This window comes from Sminthopsis crassicaudata, chromosome 1 (genome assembly GCF_048593235.1).
Source record: "Sminthopsis crassicaudata isolate SCR6 chromosome 1, ASM4859323v1, whole genome shotgun sequence".
In the NCBI taxonomy this organism is placed as follows: Eukaryota; Metazoa; Chordata; class Mammalia; order Dasyuromorphia; family Dasyuridae; genus Sminthopsis; species Sminthopsis crassicaudata.
Window position 1 is genome coordinate 388,361,930 of NC_133617.1, and position 22,726 is coordinate 388,384,655.

The following is a 22,726-nucleotide window of genomic DNA, read 5'->3' on the forward strand; positions in this document are numbered from 1 at the left end:
CAGCTCTCTGAGCACTTCTGGGGAGCCAGGGAGCACGGGGAGGCCTGTGGCAGGGCGGCTGGAAGCTAGAATCTCAGAAGACACACTCTTGTAGGCTTTAATATTTTATTGTAAACAAAGGAAAAATCATTTTATTCACAGCCCCAAATAGGTCATTTGGGATCCTGTTTTTGTCTTAAATTGCTCTGTGGTTTGCAATGTACAATATGGCTTTCTTGCCTCCTTGGCTTGCTCAGGAAGGGTCCTGGCAGTGCGAGGGGGCAGCTGATAGGCTCTAATGGCCTAGGGTGCCCACCGGGGAAGCTCCAGATCCCATCAGCCCCTCTTCTAACACTCCAAACACCTTGGTCCCCAAAGGCCACCTCTGTCCATCATCTGCATAATTCAAGGCAGCCTTTCCAAGACCTTGGTGTTTGTCACAAATTTCTGGGCTCACTCAGATCCTCACTGGCTCCATCCTTGCTTCCAGACCGTGCAATGACCCTGATGAACACACATCTGCTCCTGGATGCTGGACTAAGCCCAATACCAATCCTTCCAGGTCGGAAAGTCCCTACACAATGACTGTCTGTACCTCCAATTCACCCTCTTGTGAGGAGATCACAAATTCCCCAGCATGCTCCAGGATCTCAATGTCCTCAGAAGCCACCATAGTGACTGTGGCCTGGTCAGCCTCAATTCCTGCCCGAGTAGTCAACACAGCACCCTCTCCTATGGCTGAGGCCAGGGTCATGGCCACTTGCTCTGTGAGGCTCTCAGGAGTGGCAATGGTGATGGTATCAGACGCAGCCGCTGCACCGGTAGCCATTCCCTCATCTTCATCCACCGTGACATTCTGGACGATGATTTGGTGACCGGAACCTGCCTGGTGCACAATCTGCTGCACTACCTTCATGATATGACTGTCCACCTGGGGAGGGAGAGGCGGCTCAGCTACAGAGCTCAAGATGGGGGGGAGGCCTTGGTCCGCACCAAGACAAAGCCTGACTGCTGTACTCTATCCTTGGGCTCTAAAGGGTCCCAGCCCATCCCCCAGCAAGCTTCACCCAAAGTCCCTAAGCCCCAGCTCCCACCTCCCCTCCTACCCCTATCCCACCTCGGCCTGGGTGCCCTCAATGATTTCCGTGGCTTCACTGGTCTCAGTGTCTTCTGTAGTGGCCTTGGGAAGGAAAACAACAACAGGGAGGGGACTCCGGTCAGCCTAGACGGCTGGCCCAGCTGGGCCATTATACCCTTTCATCCCTCCCTCCCCCTGCCTCCCCAAGCCTCTGCCAGGCCGCCCTGCACCTCAATGATGTACTCCTGAGTGTCGGCCACCACTGAGGAGAACTCCACCAGCACCGTATGGGCATCCTCAGACAAGGTTGGAGCAGATGGGCTGGCCCTGGACACCACCACTTCTTCCACCTCCAGCAAGCAGCCTCCTGGACAGACCCATGGCCGGTGAGGGTCGGGGCTGCCCAACAGAAAAGCCAGCCCCCACCCTACTCCCACAACACAGGGAGACACCACACCCACACCCACTCTGAATCAAGGTTTGGCTCTGCTAGAGTCTGAGCTGTGTATTTATTTCCATCCCACCCGGGGAATAAGCCCACATCAACCAAGAGGAGTCACCTCCCGGCAGAGAGTTTGTCAGGTTCACTAGGCTAACCTTTGGTCCGCAGATGCCGGTTAAGAGTACCGTGCTCGGCAAAGCCACGGCCACACTTATAGCACTTGAAGGGCTTCTCCCCAGTGTGATGTCTCACGTGCCGTACCAGGGAGCCCTTCTCCCGAAAGCCCCGGCTGCAGAACTGACACACATGCGGCTTTTCCTCCAGGTGTATCCGGAAGTGCACCTGCTGGGCATTCTGGGAGACAAAGTGAGGTCACCATGATGACCCTCTACCCAGGGGAGCCGGTACAGTTTCTTTCCCCCTCTTCTCTTGCACCTGCTATACCAGCTGATGGAGGCCCCAGGTCAAAAAAGCCCACCCAAGGGAGCTTAGAGCAGGCAGGTTCCTTGTAGGAAGGTCAGAGGTAGCTTGGCCAATGCAGGTGCAGAGGAGGAGCCTGTTTAGGTAGGCCAAACACCAAAGCCCTGGCAAGTGACAAGGAAGGACCCAGAGAGGGTCAGCAGCAACAGTCTCCCATTCCTGGGTCCTGCAGGTATGACTCTTTCCCACCCATACCTGAATTTCCTTTCTAATGAAAGGGAGAAATAACCCACCTTGGTCTTATAACGTTTCCCACATTTGGGACAGGCATATGGACGCTCATCGGAGTGTACGCGACGGTGCCCCTTCACATGGGCGATGGTCTTATAGAGCTTCCCACACTCGCCACAGCGGAAGCGCCGCTCTCTGACATGTACCTCCTGATGCTTCTTCAACAGGTAGGCCTTAGGAAACTCTTTCCCACACTGCTCACACCTGAACAGCTGTTGTCCTGCAGATGAAGGGAGACCAGCCCCCAGGGCCCACACTGAATTCATCCCCAAGTGCACACGCGCATGCACACACATATATACACACACAGCCAGAATGGCACCCAAACACAGAAGTAGGGATGGGCAATGAGGCTGACACACAGACATAGGCCCTCAGATCACAGCCACTTTGTGTCAGCCTGGGATCAATAGCCAAGCTCCCTCCCTAACCCCAGCTAGAGGAGTCTCCTCTACAAGCTGACATCCCTTCTCCTTCCTCCTACTGCCTTGCACCCTCTCTTTCCCAAGGCCTTCTCAGCATGAGAAGGGCACAAAGATGGACAAGAGCATCGGAGACCAGACCTACCAAGGTGAACTTTGGCATGCACCTCCAGCGCCGGGGCTGACCTGAAGACCTCTACACACTGAGGGCAGGAGTACTGTGTGTATCCGCTCTGGGACGCTGGGTCCGCCTGTGGGGACAGACCGTTATCTCCAAAAACTGAGCCCCCCACAATACAGACAGAAATACAGCACGACTTTACCCCAATATACACATACACATATAGAGCACAACTGTGACTCAGTTTATTCTCCACTCTTCCAATCCTCTTAAAACCCCATCTGCTCCTGCTCATATCCTTAGTCAATAAACTCCAACTCCAATAGCTCCTTATCACTTCCAGGCTCAAATATAAAATCCCATCTGGCATTCAAAGCCTCTTTCCACCTGCCCCCCTCCCACCTTTCCAGTTCCTAGAAAACTTCTGACTGATGGGAGTGTTCTGGCCTGGACATCTGCACACACACAAACATACACACACACTCTGCCATGCTTGTGCAGATAGTTCTGTTATGAAAAAGGATAAAGGGGGTTCTTTAATTCAATAGGAAACTGAACAAGGAGCCCCACTATGCACAGCTATGGAGTAAAGGGCACATAGGTCCCTCTGAGCAGTCATACTGATGGGGCTTCCTCAAGATCCCCTCCAGAAGGCAGACACCACCACTCCCCAAAGTTTATCCCTGAGCTGGAGAGAAGCACAGGGTATAGGCACCTACTGTTTGCACTTCTTCCACAGCCACAAAGTGCTGTTCTCCTGTCCTCACCCCCTCGGGCCCTGGCTCCTGGGCAGTGCCAACACAAGGCTCAGCTGGCATGGGCCCCTCTTCTACTGCAACTCTCTCAATCACGAGACCTGAATTTTGCATGGCTTGTCTCAGCAAATTCTCACTGCTCACCTCCCCTTCAGATGGTACCTTTTCAGGGACTGAAGTCTACAGAGAACAAGAGATATCAAGAAATACTGTTCAGTACCTAATATTGAACTCTGCAAAGAAAAGGCACTTAAAAAAAAGTTTATCCATATTCTGGCTACTCTGTTAGAGGGATCATGAGAACTGATCTAGAAGAGCCCACAGAGGTCAATTTTACCCTGAGGAATATTCTGGGGGATAAGGAGAGAAGCTGACTCTGGCCCTCAATAGGACACATGATGTCTTCCACCAGCTCCAAAAGCATCCACCGCAGCCCACAAGGAGCTCAGTCCTGTTCATTCCAGTGAAGAAGGCCATCCTTCCTCTTTTCTCCTCCTCTCAAATGGTAACCCTGAGATTTTCAAGGGCTTACCTACCCTCCACAAGCAAATATGGGACTCTTCTAATGCTTGGGTCTACAAAGTCTGGGCTAAAACAAGGGCTGGAACTTTTCTTGGTACTAGGATTCTTCATAATCCTGCAACTCTTGGGGAGAGCCAAGAACAGAACTAGGTGTTCCCCACCAGAACCCAATAGTTAGTAAACGTGTCCAGTTCACAAAGATCCTGCATTCAATTTAACCCAAATACAGAAAAATACAAGCGGGATTTTCCCTGGCAGTTACTCATAAAGGGCTAGTGCCAAGGAACATATCCAAGATAAGGTCATTCACCTTCCTTCTGGTGAACTGGCAGAAGACACCATTCTCACTCCTTCAGTGAAGGAAAAGCTAATACTTTTTATTCAGACAGAAACCTAATGAAGCCCAATTTAGCACAAAGCCCTTTCCAGTCTACTCATGAGCTTCACCTACTTCCTGGGCTAACGTTTTCATTTCCACAGGAAGCTCCTGCATCTGGACGTGGACCTCATGGATGACAGTTCCCTTATCATCAGTGACAAGGTGAATTACTGGTGGGGTTGTCTCAATGGATTCACTTGTGATGGCTGTGATTGTTTCGTTGTTTGAATCATTGGTTCCTTAAAGCAAAATGAAAAAACCACGATCATAAGAAAATTATTGACCCTCCCACTGGGTGCCCACAGGGAAAGAAAACAATATCTAAAGGGGTAGAATCTTCTTCCCTTTACCTCACTCTTCTTATGGTCAGTGCTTCCTTTCTGCCTTCTCTATCCTGCCTAGCACTAACATTCCCCATAGTATATTTGAGAAGAAAGGACCCAAGATTGATTGAGTTGACAAAATGCAAGGTAGGGGCTTCTGCACTCCTTCCTGTTTCCAGGAACAACCCAAAGATGACAAGGTCAGAAACAATAACAGATCCATCAATCTGTAACCCCATATGACTAATGCATGTTTCTTTCTAACCTACGAGGTTGCAGGAGTCACCTGTTATGAAGCCCCTGAACATGAAATCACCCATTAGTTCTTCTGTGGGTGGCAGGCCAGTAAGTTCATAGGTAGGAGAACAGCTACTTACTATATCCTGGGCTCATTTAGAGAATTTACAAACCTGGGGGAATGTCTTCTTTGCTGACAACTATTTCTTTGTTCATGTTGAACCGGATTTTTTCTGTACAGGGAGTTAAGGATTTCAGGTGTCGGGTCAGTGCTCCAGACTCTCTAAAGCTCTTTCCACAGTTCTTGCACTTATAAGGACGCTCATCTGGTGAGAGAACCAAGCCAATAGTTATATAAAAGATGATGAATAGAAAACAAACCCTAAGGGAAAAAAAATTTCTTTCCCAGTTAATAAGTCACCCAGGAACTACTCATTCAGCCACAGAGGTAGCTCTTCTCACCTGGAATGTGGCTGTTCAGAGCTTCAGGCCCAGTCAACATTATCCTGGACTAGAACAAGGCTGGGTCCCAACTATGCCACAATCATTTCTATACAGAAAGTGGAACCACTAATGCAGTTCAAAGGGTTCTGAACCCAAAAAACTCCAAATCCAGTTTTCATCTTACCTGTGTGCCGCCGGTGATGCCGGATGAGAGAACCCTTGGTCCTAAAGGAAGTTCCACATAACTTACACTCATAGTCCTTCTTGCTGCTGTGTGTGATCATGTGGGCTTTGAGGATGCTGGCCTAGGAAGGAGGAAGGATGATTGTCTGTAAAATGGAATACTGCCCATCCCCAAAATAAAACAAAACAAAACAAAAAAACACACAAGTCACTGAGAAATGAGGATAAAAATACTTGAAGGCAAAAAAAGGGGATGACTGGAGTCAAGAAAGTAAGCAGCAAACATGGCCATTTTCAAGGAACATTGTTTCGGAACAGCTATAGCCCAATCTGGCTGGCTTCCACTCAAAAGTACAAGAAAAGCTCCACTGTCAAATACCATGAAGGGACTCTGTCCCAGGCCAGCCCAGCTCACCGTTTTAAAAGTCTTGTGACACAGCTCACACACATAGCGTCCTTCCTTGTTGACAAGCAGTTTCACCTTCAGTAGCTCAGTGGAAACATCTTGCTCAGTATCATCAGGACTAACAGGACCTTCTACAACCTCACTGTCCCCAGGCCCACTGGGGTTTTCAAAGACGTGGTCTGTTGCTGCAACAATAACTTCTTTGATATGACCATTGCCTGGGGAAGGAAAATCTTGCCATCACATTCAGTTCTTGCCAAAGAAAATTCCTGACAGCAGGAAAGTGGGAAATTGTTAGAGGACTTCGTGCTGGCCCAATTTCACACCCATAGCATGGCCTTGGGTGTTTCCTGGCTCTTTATGGAGGAACACAGAAACTATCAAATCAGTCCAAGGATTTGCTGTCAAGAGAGAGCTAAGGAAAGAACTGGAATAGGTTTCCAAAGGTCAGTTTAAAGGATAGGACTAGTCAATCTTGGATCTAATAGGAGCCACAAGCTTTGTTCTTCTGAAACTGCTGTCAAAAAATTCCTCAAATTATAGCAAAGCTGAGCTCCAGGACAAGTAAAATAACAAAGCCTCCTCTGGCCCTGAAATGGCCCAATTTTTCTCAGGACAGGACACACAAACCTATAGTACAGACACAGCTGGAAGCAATTTGGTCTATCTGGATCCACTGTCTTTTCTTGAAGAAGCATGTTCTTGACTCTTGTTCTTTAAGTTTAAAATATCAGGGATAGTGCGATCATGCTTCATCCAGGAGGAGCCATAAAGGAAACTGCCCAGGACTGGGCCATAAGAGAACTTGGAGTTGGTAAGATTCAGCTAGTCAGACTGAGAGGGAAGCCGAAGCTTCACACCCTGTCAAAAAAATCTGAGCAAATACGTGTCATCTTTCTTCCCCACTTCTATGACCTTTCAGTAGCAGCAGTAATTGCTAAGCCCAGAACAGAACCCAAAATATAAAGCTCATGTAATCTTTGCCTCAAACACTGGAAACTCTGCTCCAAGAGAGGTGGCTGGTGGTCTCATTCTGTGGATATAACTATTACTTGCCTGATCTTTCCCATCAGCTGTCTCACTGGTACACATCTTACTACTCTGGTGATCAATTTTTCCTATTTCTCTTTCTTTAAATAAAAATTGCAGGAGGAGAAAATGAATGAAAATTAAACTCTTTAGATATTCAACAACATGCTTCTAAATTATCTCTTGCACTTCACTACTGTAAAGATGTTAGGTAGGCATTAAGATATAATGAAAAGAATGCCAGATTTAGAGCCAAAGGAATGGGTTCAAATTCCACCTCTAACATTTACCAGATATCTGATCTTGGGCAAAGTCATTTTTACCTTTTAAATCTCAGTTTCCTTATTCATAAATTAGGGAAAATAATTGTTTTATTATCTATTCCAGGATCTTACAGAGTTTCTAGACAGTCTTAGAGAAATACTTATTAATGTGAGGAATAAAATTTTTTGATCAATATCGTGCCCAATTGTCAGAGCAGGGGACTGCTTCTACTGTGGACTGGCCCCTTCTCTACATCTTAAAAAGTCTCAAGAGAGAGGTTGTTGAAATTGTTACTTTTAGTATGTTGTCTATATTTGTGATTGGTTTCATTTGTATTTTATATATTATATAAATATTATATATTATACACTTAAAAACATTTTATTGAAAAGAGGTTCTTAGGATATGAAAAGGGTCCAGGACACAAAAAAAATGAAGAATCCCTGCCTTAAGAGATATGCCTGAGCACTGAAAAAAATACAGGGTCACAAAGCTGGTATGTATCAGTAGTTACAACCTATGCCTTCCAGATTTTTTAAGTCAGCTGTTTAGCCAATATGCTACACTGCCTTTCATTAAGACATATAATCCCATTATTGTTATTAAGAAATATATTGTACATCAAATGCATCTATTTCTGAGACAACTGATGAGCAGGGACTATGTTTTCTCATGTGACGCTAACTGGGTCACAGCCCTGGACTCATTAGTGGTGAGATTTAACCAGCCAAGCCTGTCAGGCCAGCCAAGGAAGCTGGAAGGAGGGGCAGGGGCAGGCAGGACACTGATGTACTTTAGGATATCTAAGTGGGGAAGGGAAAATTAGGAGAGGGAAAAGGGGACAGATGCAGGAAAAACTATGGGTAACACAATGGAAAACTAGAAAGAAAGAAACAGGATGAGGAATGGGGGCCAGGTAGCCACGGAGAAAGCATTCCAGCTAGAGGAAGGCTACAGTTGGGAGCCTGTGCCTTGTGTACCTAATTACATGCCTGGCACCAGTGTGATCCACATAAGTAGCAGGATCAAAGCAGACTTTCAAGAACAAAGTGGGCGTCTGACTGTGGGCCAAAAAGAACTGGTTTTCCAAATAATACCTTCCCTGAAACAGGAATTTCAAATGAAAGCTCAATTATAAACCTTGTGGGATTACATTGGGGTGCTGCTGCCTATGGATGAAATTTCTTTATCTGTATGAATACTTCAAGAATTTAAAGCAAAGTAAAAGACAGGCACTCTTAACAATGTGGAGAAGATATCAAAGAGATTCACTTTTTAATCTAAGGTATTTAATCTAAGGTATACTGCCACTATTTCTGGATATATCTGCCTCCCCTCCTGATTTGCCCCATCACTTTCTTTTCCCCAGTCAGGTCTTTTCCTCTTCCCCTCTCCCTTTATACTTGTAAGATTGTATTAAAAGGCTGCTATCTAATCAGCTTCTTTACATTTTATATCACAATCCCTCAGAGACCAGTAATGTGCTGATTGGCTTTAGCTTTTGGCAGATAACAGTTCCTACCATTTTTTGCCCTAAATCTGTGTATGCTCAGAATCTCATCCAAAGAAGGATCTTTCTCTTCACATACAAGAAGCTATTTACATTCCTGCCCTTCAAAGATGCAATGAGCACTAGCCTCCTCTGAGAAGACTTCTTATACAAAAGAGAATAATCCTAACTTCCAACTAATTCCCTTGCAGTACCCAATTCCTTGATTCAGTTCTCCATGTCACTCAATATACCTATAATACCTTATTTGTCTTTGAACTGTAGTAATTACCTTATATTTGTGCAATTCCTTTAACTTTTAAAACATTTTGACATTAATTCATTTGCTCATAATGATATCCCTATGAGGTGGGTGGGATTTGACAGGATTATTATCTTCAATTTTCAGACAAACTGAGGTTGAATGATAAGTGTGTAAATATGTTTAGAAGAATTGCATATGTTTAACCTATATTGGATTACTTAGAGGGAGTAGGTGGTAAGGAGGGAGAAAAACATGAAACACAAAGCTTTGTAGGGGTGAATGTTGAAAACTATTTTGCAGGTATTTTGAAAAATAAAAAGCTATCTTTTCCACAATGACATGAGCCAAATCAGTTCCAATTGTTCAATAATGAAGAGAACCAGCTACACCTAGCGAAAGAACTCTGGGAAATGAGTGTGAACCACAATATAGCATTTACATTCCTGGTTTTGTCTGCCTGCATTTTTGTTTTTCTTCTCAGGTTATTTTTACTTTATTTCTAAATCAGATTTTTCTTGTGTAGCAAGATAACTGTGTATAAATATGTATACATATATTGTATTTAACCTATACTTTAACATATTTAACATGTATTGGTCTACCTGCCACCTGGGGGGGAGGGAAAGGAGGGGAAAAGTTAGAACAGAAAATTATGCAAGTATCAATGCTGAAAAATTACCCATGCATATGTCTTGTAAATAAAGTTATTAAAAAAAAAAAAAGCTGTTATTAAAAAAAAATGTTCCTAAAGTGCATCTAACCATGCTATTCTCTCATTCTATAACCTCCAATGGCTAAAAAAAAAAAAAAAAAAAAAAGTAAGAAGAAGAAAAGAAATTGAGGCTGAGAGATAAAGATAAGAAGCAAATTGTTTAAGAACACATGGAATTCTACCCATTCCAATAGACCATGCTGTGCCCAGATCCTCCTCATGTATGTCAATCTGGATAGCTGATGAACATCTATCCCTATTTCCACTCAGACTAGATCATAGCAAACTTTAAGTAACAGAGATCCCAGAGGTACTAAGATACTAACTGAGGCACTGGTCAAGAAGGAAAAAAAGAAAAATAAGAGGAAGAAAATGGACTCGGGGTGGGATGGATAAGAAAAGAAATGGGTGGATGAATGGGAGAGAAAATATGTGGCAGTCGCCTTAGATATGCTAGGATGCAAGTCAACTGACAAACTGTGGAAGTTCAAAGGGGACTTTCACCAACAGTGTACACATTGTTTTTGGTACTCCATAGTCCAATCCCAAATTCACAATCTAATCTCCCCACTCCATACTCTGCCTCCTCTAGGCCTCCATCTTTAGTATTCTCTTTTGAAATCTACTTTCAGAAAAGGTTCCGATATCTGTCCTAGACACAATGAAACAGCCTCAAGCATAGCATCTTAAACCTAGTAGGTATATTAAAAAAGTATATTACTGAATGAGTACACTAGTATGACTCTGCTATCTTTCATATATGACAATTCATCTCCTATGTGAGTGCCTGGCTAGAAGGTATTCCTTCCTTATCTATATCTCTTAGGATTCTGTTTCCTCTTACACTCAGCTACAGGACCAACTTCTACATGAAATCTTTTCTAAACTCCCAAGATGCTAGTACCTCCTCCTACCTCCAAAAAAAAAATCTTGTATCTACTTTGTATATGTTTTGCAAATGCCCATATATGTACAACTGTTTCTCCAGGAGAACATAAGCACCTCAAAATCAGATATCGATTGGCTAGTATAGCACCTAACACCTGAATTACTCTTAAAAAAAATGCTTGTTGATTTACCAATAATGACTAAATTCTATCTTCTAGAACAAAGCTTCTTAAATTGTGAGTCACAACCCCATAAGGGGGTGACATAACTGAATGGGAAGATTCTGAAAAATGTGGCAATGCTAAAAGATTTCTTCAAGCAGCAACCAAAAATTAATTCAAAATCAAAGGCATAATGAATCCGAAGTACTTCTGGCAGCACTTGTCCATGTTGCATTGAGCAACTTCACTGCAGCTTCGTTATGAAGCCACAAGATGGGCATTTTGTACATGCACAAATGTGGCCAGAGATACTTCGGCTCTGATTCAAGACAGCTGTCGAGTAAAAATTTCTCAGGAAAAAAGTTAAGAAACTCTGCTCCACATTAAGCTCTCTCTCTTTGGAATGAAAGGTCCTGTTTCTTGTCAAAGGAATTTCGGGCATCAGCTAGCAAGTGAGATTTTCAAGTTAAAGAGTTTTATGCTACTCCTAGAATACACAGCTCCAAGATATACATAGATATAAAATCATGGGATATTAGAAATTAGAGCTGGCAAAGCTTCCAGAAACATCACTTCAACCCCACTTTTTCATCTGAAGAACCTGAGGCCCAGAGAAATTCAGTGACTTGCTTAAGATTTAGAGGTTTAGAGAGAGTACATAGGAAAAGCAGAACTCCAGCATGAGTCCTCTCACTCCAAATACAGAGCTCTTCCCCTTGACAAAGTGCATTCTCACTCATCCTGGAGATGGCAACATCCTGATGGTCCAGAGCCCCACTTACCAATGATGTCTGGAGCATTGCTGACATCCTCTGAGAGCGAAGATGTCTCCACAACAATGTGAGCCACTGTAATGGACTCCTCCCCAGATGGGACCACCTGCTGTAATACAAGAAGGATTGAATGGAGGAGAATAGTCAGGAAATACAAGACTCAAGAAAGATTTTGATGACTCTCTTTTGCTTTTCTTTTCTTTTTTAAATAACAATTACTTTCCTTTAAAAAGAAAACAGAGAAGCATTATTCAGGGAGAGAGCTCCCAAAAGAGGACAAATCTATCTTTCTATCTTATCTCTCTAGCTATGGACTGACTCTCCATTCTCAAACACCAAATTGTGTCCATTTCACAAGTTCCAAGTAGGCAGATTTGGATGCAAGAAGGGGATGCACCTAAGGAGGAAGGGCAAGTAAAGAGACTTTGCAGCTTACCTCCATGGAAGAGAGACAAAGTTACAGGGAATTAAGTCATTGTTAGCCCTTTAAGCACCCCAAGGCAGGGTATAGCCCCTAGAGATCCCACCAGGGAAATGTCCTCACCTCCTGGCCAAGCAGAGCTGCTGCTGTTGCTGTCGTAGCTTCCTGGGGTGTGCGCTGACATGCCTTCTGTATTTTGTGTTGCACAAAGTCTTCCAGGGTGGTGAACTCAGATTGGCAACGGCCACACTTATGCACATCATCTTCATCTGAAATATAAATGGTACCACTAAATAAATAAACATGGCTGCTCCTATTATCTCTGAACTGAAAAGGCCAGTAGATAATCTAAGTCAACCTCCACTTTAAGAAAGAATCTTGGCTTCAACATCTCTGACATGTAACTATTCAACCACTGCTTGAACACTTCAAGATCATAATCACCTCTCAGGTAATTCCTTCCATTTTAAAAATTAACCAATGAACATTTATTAAAAACCTACTATTTTATGTGCCAAGCATCATTAGTGCTAGGGTACAGACACAAAAATAAAACAATTGCTTGCTTAAAAAAAGCTGATATTTTATTGGGGAAGACAACATACAAATTTGTAATTATATCCAAGATAACTTGAGAAGGAAGAACTAGTCACTGGGCAATGAAAAAAGGTTTCTTTCTTGAAAGAATTGAGTTGTGAAAGAAACAACAGATTCTAAGGGTTAAGAGAGGAAGGCATTCTCCACCTGGGTATGGCAAATGTCGAGATAATGAGATTAGACACGGAGTGCCCTGTATGAGAAATGAAAGGCTATTCTGGCTAGTCCACAGGGAGCAAGAAGGTATAATAAGGCTAAGAAAATAGTTAAAAACCAAGGTATAAAGGGCTTTAAAATCCAGCAATAGGGAACCACTGATGCTAATTTGTTTATTGAGTAGGAAAGTGATAAATTCACAGCTGTACTTTAGGAATATCACTTTGGCAGTTGTGTAGAACATGGACTGGAAAAAGAGGTGGGAAATAAATTAGTTCAGTTAGGAGGTGATACAGTTCTGATTGAAAATAAGTTTTCAGCATCTTCCTATGCTAAACTAAACTGTCTTCTTACAACTTTCACTTGCTGGTCCTAACTATTCTTAGGAGTCAGAGTAACTTCTGCATAACAAGTTGAAGGCAACAATCATAAATCATTCTCCCTCTTCCTCTACTCTTTTCTGCTCTATGTTAAGTATCCTCAGTTTCTTAAAATGGTGGTAATCAGGGCCTAGGATCCTTTTCACCAAAGACATTCAAAAAAAGATTATCTGAAAGCTGGTCATCCTAGAAAGTTTCAATATCAGTTCAATAGCAGTTGGTGCTCTTTCCACTTTGTGATTTAGGCTACTAGAATCCATTTCTGGGTATTATTCTTGAGGGCAATTTAAACACTGCAGACTCATACTGGCCCTGACTTGTCAAGGAATATCACCCCATCTAGAGCTGTGGCCTACATAAAGCTGCAGGGATTAGTTAATATGTTAGAGGACAAAACTGGAATTTAAAAGATCTTACCAGGCTAAAATGATGAACTTGAAACTTAATGGGGAGAATCCTACACTTGTGTTTATAAATATAAAAAAAAAAAAAATATATATATATATATATATATATATATATATATATATATATATATATATATATATATATATATATATATATATATCTCCACACACACAAACACTTAGACTGTACAAAGTGAAAGTTATGGATAAGCAAATCTAAGTGAAAATGCCACCATAGAGTGAAAAATCTGGGAGTTTTCATGGACTGCAAAGTCAATATGAATCACTATTGCAATGAGGCTGTCACAATAGCTAAACTGATCTTAGGCAACATTAAAAGATGTTTAAAGCAGAAAGCAAATGAAGTGACAGCTCCTCTGTGCTCTCTTCTGCATTATCATGTTCACTTTGGAGCCACATAGTTTGGAAGGTTGAGGAGCAGAGACAGCTAATCAAAACTTACTTGGAGGAGACTCGAGGCCTTGCAAAAATCTTAAGTACGCTATATCTTGAAAATAACTAATTCAATATTTGAAGACTCCTCAAACTGTATGAAATAAAAGGCAGCTCAAATATCAAGAAATCAGTTTTTAAAGATTTATATCTGTGCCCTATCCAAATATCCGCCCTGCCAAAGTATACAGGTACAACTATCTCAAGAGGGGAAAGGTCTCCAGGATGTCCTGGGCTCTGGGCACCATCCTTACTTTTCAGAATGAGAAGCAGGACAAACTACTTCTTCTTCTTCTTTTTATTTTTTATTTTTTTTAATATATATTAAATCAAGTATAGGTATACATGGTTATACAATTATTTTGCTGCACAAGAAAAATAGGATCTAGAAAGAAAGAAAAAAACCAGAGAAGAAAAACAAAAATGCAAGCAAACAATAACAGAAAGTGAGAATGCTATGTTGTGGTCCACACTCATTTCCCACAGTCCTCTCTCTGGGTATAGATGACACTCTTCATTACTGGACAATTGGAACTGGTTTGAATCATCTGATTGTTGAAGAGAGCCATGTCCACCAGAATTGATCTTCATATACATTTTGTTGTTGCCGTGTATTAATGATCTCCTTGTTCTGCTCATTTCACTCAGCATCAGTTCATGTAAATCTCTCCAAGCCTCTCTGTATTCATCCTGTTGGTCATTTCTCACAGAACAATAATATTCCATAACCTTCATATACCATAATTTACCCAACCATTCTCCAATTGATGGGCATCCATTCACTTTCCAGTTTCTAGCCACTACAAAAAGGGCTGCCACAAACTTTTGCACATGTGGAGGACTTCTAAAACCTCTCCAACTTACCAAGAAACCCTTAATAGGGTTTCTTGTTATTAGCAGAACCAGTACCTAAAATCTGCCATAGGTCTACCCTTAGAAACCTCATCCTTGCAAAGAACTAGGACAAAATAAGCAAGCAAGAACTAAAAACAAACAATACAGGTCAGATCCCCCTGCCTAAGACAGAACCAAGAAAAGCAGGCAAGGCTCAAGCTTTTTTTCCAGCTCCCTTATCCTACTCCCATTTGCTGAAATGTAAATAAATATTCCGTCCTGAAAAGATGCAGGCTATCTGGAACTGCATAAAGTTCTGGGTTGCCTAGCAGAGTCAGGAACTAGACAATGCCCTAGACCAAACTTGGAAACACAGTGAGAGCTCTAAAGCCCAAAATCAAAAATTTTATAAAATCTGCTTTCAGTTAAACAAGTCAAGGTCCTTTGCAAAGGATCAGGAGAATTCAGCAATAATTCTTCCATTTTCCAGATTAACTAACTGAAGAAGGAAAAGAATCCTGACTTTCATCACCCCCTCTTGTGTCATTCTCTCCCACTTTTGATTATTCTGAAAGGGCCCATCATCTCCAATCTAATTCAACAAGTACTTAAGAGTGTGAGTGTGAATGTGTGTGTGTGTGTGTGTGTGTGTGTGTGTGTTCGCGCGCTCTCTCTCTCTCTCTCTCTCTCTCTCTCTCTCTCTCTCTCAAGTATGGGAACTGAGGACACAAAGGCACAAGGTAAAACAACCCTTGCATCCCTGTCTAGGAGGATGCTTCTACTTAGGAGAGGGATACAAGCAGAGAAAGGAGCCAAGGTTCAGCTAATCATCAAAAAGAACATTTGAGAGGAAAAAAGTTCACTAAACACTGAAAGGGACAAGAAAGAATGACTTCCTGGAGGACAAGAGTTTAAAAAAATTTTTTTTTAGTATTTGATATTTGTAGTAATATAATGGTTTTCTTTTGTAATTTTATGTATTTTATTTTATTCAGTGGTTTTTTCAGTTGTGTCTGATTCTTCATGACCCCATTTGGGGCTTTTCCTGGCAGAGATCCTGAAGTGGTTTGCCATTCATGGAATTCTCCAGCTCATTTTATAGATAAGGAAATTGAGATAAATAGGATTAAAAGACTTGCCCAAAGTCACACAGCAGATGAGCGTCTGAGAAAGGATTTGAACTCAGGAAAACGAGGCTTTCTACCTCCAGGCCCAGCACTCTATCCACTGAATTACCTATGCATTTATAAAACCTCATTCTGAGAAGAGGTCCATAGGCTTGGTCCAGATGGCCAAAAAGTGGAGAAGACCCTCTGTGGAAAATGGCTTATGAGCTTCAGTGTGAAGAAGGCCGAGGACTTTAAAGAACAGGGGGACTGTATTCCAGGGTAGAGGACAGACTATCAGGGAGGCAGGAAGATTGCTGAGTTAGAGGAAATAGCAAGTAAACTTGGCAAGACTGCAGAATGCAAGGAGAATAATGTCCCATAACCCTGGAAAGGTTGGCTGCTACATCAATACATCAAATTGTGACTGATAAATGCAAAGCTAAAGAACTGACACTTTATCCTGGAGAAAACAGAGGGCCACTGAGTATTCTCCAGGTGTTTGTACTTGAGGAAGGTGTTCAGCAGCTGTGTCCAAGATGAGGTGAGAGAAAGAAAACCAGAGGTATTTATAGGGAAGGTAGTTGTACTAGTCAGGCAAGAGGCAAGTGAACTGCAGTAGGGACTGAGCAAGTGTTGTCAAAGGAGACAACCTTAGAAAGGCATTAGGGGATAGGAGGGAGAAGGAAAGGTTGAAGTTGACAGCAAACTTGTAAACCTCAATGACTGAAAAATCGTGGTGCCAATGGTGGGAAGACCAAGAGCGATGGATTTTTTTTTGGGGGGGGAGGGATATTGAATTCTTATTTTGGACATTACTAAATTTGAGATCTCTATGAGACAGGCAGTTGAAAACCAGATGTTTTCTACCAGACCAGAGCTCAGTCAAGAGAGGAAAGTTGAATATCTGGTAGTCTTTGACAGAGAAATTACAAGTAGAATGTGATAGTAAATGAGATTACCAAGAGAGTAGGTGTAGACAAAAGATGATGGCTCAAGAGAGTTTGGGAGAACTTGCCCACAGTTAGGGAGCAGGGCATGGAAGATAATGAAGATCCGACAAAAGAGACTAAGGAAGATCAAAAAGATAAGCGAATCAGGACAGAACAGCATCAAGGAAAGTCAGAGAAAAGATGGTGGCAGTCAGCGTTGTCAAGTGTGGTTGAAAGCTGAAGAAAATTAGGAGTAGGTCAAAGGATTTCACAATTAAGAGATCATTAGCAATCTTTCAGAGTAGTTTCAGGTAAACAGTGAGGTCAGAAGCCAGTGTGAAGTAAATGGAATAGAAGAAATAAAAATCATTTCCACAATCTGAATTGTTGAAATTCATCTCTTCTGAAAACTGTCAATTGGGGACAAATTGTTGTTCTTTACAAGTAGCTTTGATTAGGATCTGATTTTATATATATATATATAAAATGAGCTATTCTCTGCTAACTACTAACCATATAAATAACTGCTCCAAAATCACTAATAAAATGTAAACCAACAACTCTGAGAATTCCCTCACTAACCAGCAAACCTGAAAAGATGACAGCGGATGGAAACAATCTGAGCAGCAAGGCTGAGGCGAAGGGCTCAGCTGACAGGGCGGCGCTCGGGCAGAGCGCGGACCGGTTCCGGACGCACAATGATTGTGCCCGAGGGCTCGGGAGGAGAGGGCTCTTGCTGACTCACAACTCCTCAAAGGCAGGAAGCCAGTCGCGGCGGAAGGACTCCCGTCCAGCCTCTAGTTAGCTTTAAAGTGAGATGTAACGCGGGAGTACATCAGACAAACCACAGGAAATTACTCCTAGCATCACCAGCAACTGGAGGCTCTCGCAGCTTCCCCAACCACAGGGCTTCCCGCAGACTCCGAGCCTTCCCAAAGCGCCCATTTCCCAGTGGGAGAGACTAAGGCCTAGTGCAGGTAATTCCCTCTCTCCCCTGCGCCCCTGATTCCAGAGGAACGGGAGTAGTTCTATAACAAGGGCTAGCACTTCCAGCACCGCTCTAATGACTGATTCTCCACTTGGTTCTCACAGCCCCACTTTGCAGCGCAGACATCGCAGCAGGCAGAATCAGTCACAGGGTAGCCGCTTTCTAGGACATAAAACGGGTGAGCCCGGCGCTCCTTACTCCGTGGGCTGTCCCTCTTCAGATGTGCAGGCAAAGCCTTCCGAGATCACCGAGTCCCTCCCCCTCCTCCCGCAGTCAGGAGGGTTCCGTCTGGCCGGAGCTACCAGCTGTGCCACCACTTCGCCTCGGCTGCAGTTACCCCTTTCTAAGGCAGTCCCTACTTCTCAGAGTTACAGTGACGCTCTAATGGGATAGGACAGAGTACTTGGCCCGTGGCGAGCATCATATAAATAAATAGGATTACTGATAGAAAACGGAGGCCTACAGAAACTTCCATCACGCAGCAAGCCCGCGGCAGCCCCGGCCTCACCCTCCAGACTGCAGACCCTGAGCTCTTTCCAGCAGACCCTCGCCCAACTTCACTCCAGGTCTGCTTATATGGGCTCAGGACGAGCTGGGAAGGAGACCAAGAGGCAGGGTCCAGGGCCCAGGAGTGGAGGCGGCCCCGCCTCCTGGCACAATCCCCCTCCCCAGACTCAGCTGGGGTCAGTGGGGGAGGGGGTTGCAGAGCTGGGCAGGAAACAAGAAGGCAAGAGGGTCTTGGCTCCGGCCCAGTCTAGAGAGAGAGGCGCGAGATGGGGGGAAGGCGGGGTGCCCCGTGGGGGAGGGGCAACGAGGGGGAGGGGCACCCATGAGGTCACGTCAGTCCGAGGTCAGGGGTTAGTCAGGGACCGCAGTCTCCGGGCCGACTAGCCTCAGATTCCTCTCTTTACCTTCTTCGCTGAATGGCGTCGTAAGGCCCAGGAAGCCGCCGGGAGCTGAGGTCGCTGCCGCCGCTGCGCCTCCCGGCTCACCCCGCTCCCGCCCGGCCCCGGCCCCGGCTCCTGCCGTATGAGCTGCCGCCACCCGCACGGCCATTGCGCCCTCCATGTCGCAACGCGCCGCAGGAAGATGGCGGATTTACGACCGTGTCGTCATAACAACGAGCCGGGCCGGGAGGGAGGGAAAAAATAGGAAGAGCACTACGGGGGCGGGGCGAGGTACGGGGCGGGGCAAGAGGGGAGTGGGCGGAGTTGGGAGGATGAACTTGGGCGTTCCAGGAAAGCGGTAGAGAGGGAATGTCTGTTTGGGCCGGAGCCTTCTCTCTCGGAACCGCATTGGGTGCGCGGGGCTGGTGCTGACCTCACCTCCCCCTGGCCTGGTCCCTCCAACCCCTCCCCCCTACCCTCGGCCTGCAGTCCCGCCTTCCTCTTTTTCCTCCGACGCTGGCGCTGGATTTAGGGTGGGGAAGACCCGAATTCAAATCCTGCCTCCAGGTCACTGCGTTAGTTTCTGCAGCCGGAAGGATCCAACGAGATTGTATTTATAAACCTCTTAGTGCATCCCTGCCTGCTCTGGAAAAGCGGAGGTCTAGTTACCCCAAGCCACGAGAGGGCCAGACGCGGCGTCCGCGGCGGCGCCACCTAGTGTGTGTGTGAGAATCAGGGCTCATAGTGTGAAAGAATTCCGGGGTTCCCCTGTCGTAGAAGTGCAGACTTACACCGCAGCTGCCGAGCAGAAGCTAAGGAAGGGTCCGCAATCTTTGGGAAAGGTTTATATACTGAAAACCCGGAGTGTGGCCAGCGGGCTGACAGGTACCAGACTGTAGGTGATGAAAGAAAGGGAAGGAAGGCTGTAATTTAGCGCGGGAAACACGTGAGAGCTTTAAATGACAAAAGATACGGAAGATCATAATTTAGGGAAGGAAATAACCGGAGCTTTTACCGAGCGCGACAAAGTTAGGGTGGGGGTTTTACAGGAAACAAGAGGTGTTAATTGCTCCACATTCCTTAGATAAATATGTGGTTTTTATTGCTTCACATTCATCTACCAGACGGGCAATTTTGAGGGGACTCTGAGCTGGGATCCATCAAATCCTTTTCTCTCCTGGGGACCCATCACTACCTTCGACTCCATCGGGAAGTGTGTCTGGTGCAGCGCCAGGTTCCCAGATGTTACTGATAGGATGCAGGAGGAGATCCCAGACCTAGACCCTCAGCAAAATGGCAATCAAGATCATTGTTGCACCTGGAGCACAAGTCCTCCATCCAGGGTGTGTGTGAGGAGGGTCTGAAATTGTGTCCCCTTTTAATCCGAGAGATCAGGGTCTCCCAGGGTCCCTGGGGTCTGTTTCTCAGGCTGGCCTTTTCCAAGGCAAATCACCCCATTGGTCTTTTGGGGATGCTGACCCTTTTCAGGAAATTCCAAATTCCAGAAACTTTCAAAAAGTGATTTCCATTCAATTGGAGATCTAGGCCGGGGGACTTTCTTTTCAAACTGAAACCGGAGCCTCAAGATTCCCTATTAAAGGCTATTTCTAAACTCACTTATTTGCAGAATGTCCAAAGCAGGACTATGCCTTGTCTCTTGGTATAGCTGCAGATCGGGACCCTGCCCGCGGAGAAGGCATTCCCTTCTCAGTGCCCGCCTCCATTTCTCTAATAGGACCTTGCCACTAAACAAGTCAGTCTCTTAGAAAAGCTGGCTTCTCCAACAGCAAACTTCCATTTTTGCCACCTAAAACTCTTCAGGTTCATGAATTCTTTCACGATGAACCTGTTGAGGGCGGTAGCCCCTTGATATTCCTTGTTTGATCTCCAACTGCATTTGGGACTTGGACTTTGATGTGGTCAAACTAGTTTGGGCTATCTGAGCTGGCCAGGGTTTTACAGCCCCCCATTCTAATCTGCTCAAACAGACCAAATGGCATCAGGAAATTCCTTTTTGGGAAGAGACTTCTTCTGTCCCCAAAAGATAACAAGAGAGTCCTTATCTTATTTACATCACTCTCAGGCTAAATGATTGTGCTCTGGTATAAAAGAGAGAACTCAAAAATTTACTTTTTGCAAAATGGGCCTTGTATCATGCAGCCATTTTGCCCACCGGCTCTCCGGTGTTCCCATTCTAATCAATAAAGACTATGTTTCCATACAGCATTAAGTAGCAAATTCCTTTGCTGCCGAACCCTCCATTGGTTACTTTGGGGAAGGAAGGAGAGAGAGAAAAGGAACTGACCCATCTTTGTTTAGACCACAATTTACTCCTCAATTTACTACTCATCATTTACTCCTCATCAAGCCTGCACAACCAAAAGGGGATTTTCACAACTCTGACTGCCATTAGAACCCCATCATGTGGCTCAGAATGCAGGATGAATCTCAGCCCTTCATTGTTCACAATAAATGCTTCTAAATAGACTGAGGGTTTTTTGTTTGTTTTTGTCTTTAGCCAAAAGTTGTGATATGATAATTGCTAAAAAAAAAAAAAAAAAAAAAAAAAAAAAAGGAGATTGGGCATGGCTTTGCTTTGTTTTGGTTTTTGGGGCGTTTGGCTCAACATTTAAAAACTGAAACAATGAAGTGATGAGCAGTCTTAAGTATGTTAGAGACAAACATCCTTAAAGTTTTCTAGTGTAACTTTAGACCTCTACATTTTTTTTTTAATAGTCATGCCAGATACTATATAATGCATTGTTATAGGGAGTTTTTAGTTTCAGTGAAGTCTGTCCAGCCCTGCCCTACAAAAGGAGCTAAATAAATAAATTCAAATTGAAGTGAAGGGGAGGGTATTAATCCTGTACTTACATGTAAATTATGTAATATTAAAATAAATAAATAAAGCCTTATTGAATATTTTGCTTAAATAACCTTTTATTGGTCAAAACCTTAATGACCTGTTTCTTTTCCTGTCGGTACCAACACAGATAATAATAATAAAGGGTTTTTCTTGTTTATTTTTTACTACTTACTATGGACTCCATTGAGGCTAAGGATTTGGGCAAAGGGAGGAGCTTTACTAGTGTACCCATTTGAGACTAATAGAAAGGAGAAAGGCTGAGACAGAAGCTGTGGGAAAAGAAAAGAGAAAGGAAGAGAGAAAACACCCTAAGATATGTCTCATTTTATATTCAAAGACACTGATTTCAGAATGGAATTCTCAATTTTTAATGACCATAGTCCATAGAAACTAAGTAGTATTTAGGAATTTTAACCCCAAATTGTATTTTCACATTATCTTTTTTTAAGATTCTAATAAATGTTACCTCAGATTGTCTATCAGCAGAGAGATTCATTTTGCTATCTCCTTAAAAATATGTATTAAAATTATGTAGGGAATAGAATTCCCTTTCTCCAATTTTGCAGTATCATTCCTATAACCTTTTTTTTCTTTTAAATCAGGGGTCTTGAGTTGGAATCCTTGCTCAACTCCTTATAATCTATCTGACTTTAGATAATCACATAACTAAACCTGTATCCTGCAAAATGAGAAGATTGGACTAAATTTCTAAGATTCCAGCTCTGAAACTAGGAAACTGACAAAGCAACCCAGTGAAACTACTGGCTACAAATCATTAAGCTACTCTAGGAACTGGGAGAGAAGAGTAAAGAATCCACATTACCCCTAAGGCTCAGATTCAAATATCTTTAGGAATGTGGCCTGAAACTGTTCCTAAAGACACTGATCAATTCGAAAGCCTTCAGAGAATGTCAATTGGATGGTAAATTGCTTCAGGATTGTAACAGGAGGATAAAAGCATTGGAGGTGTTTAGGTGAAAAGGAGATTCCAGGGGACATGATGCCTCTTTTTCAGATATATCTGAATGTTCTTTCAGAGTGGCTTGGGCAATCCCGTTTTTTCAGCATTGGTTTAATCTGAACCAGACAATGCAAATTCGTTAAGAACAGCTAAAG

At 43.7% G+C, this 22,726-nt stretch overlaps 1 protein-coding gene across 2 annotated transcripts; it reads right to left on the bottom strand.

Moving 5' to 3' along the window:
* Nucleotides 1-91: 91 nt before the first annotated feature.
* E4F1 (E4F transcription factor 1) lies at nucleotides 92-21,313 on the bottom strand. 2 transcript variants are annotated; one of them, XM_074279505.1, is made up of 14 exons: nucleotides 18,769-21,313; nucleotides 12,128-12,273; nucleotides 11,593-11,689; nucleotides 6,012-6,220; nucleotides 5,598-5,718; nucleotides 5,143-5,295; nucleotides 4,482-4,648; nucleotides 3,473-3,688; nucleotides 2,778-2,883; nucleotides 2,213-2,430; nucleotides 1,655-1,853; nucleotides 1,288-1,424; nucleotides 1,097-1,159; nucleotides 92-910 (listed from the first exon to the last, which is right to left on the bottom strand). In XM_074279505.1, exons 1-14 carry the CDS (start codon nucleotides 18,923-18,925, stop codon nucleotides 554-556), a joined length of 2,346 nt encoding a protein of 781 aa, XP_074135606.1. In that variant the 5' UTR covers nucleotides 18,926-21,313; the 3' UTR covers nucleotides 92-553. The 2 variants fall into 2 exon arrangements, with proteins under 2 accessions (XP_074135606.1, XP_074135605.1); XM_074279504.1 differs by having other exon boundaries at nucleotides 11,593-11,692.
* Nucleotides 21,314-22,726: the final 1,413 nt, after the last annotated feature.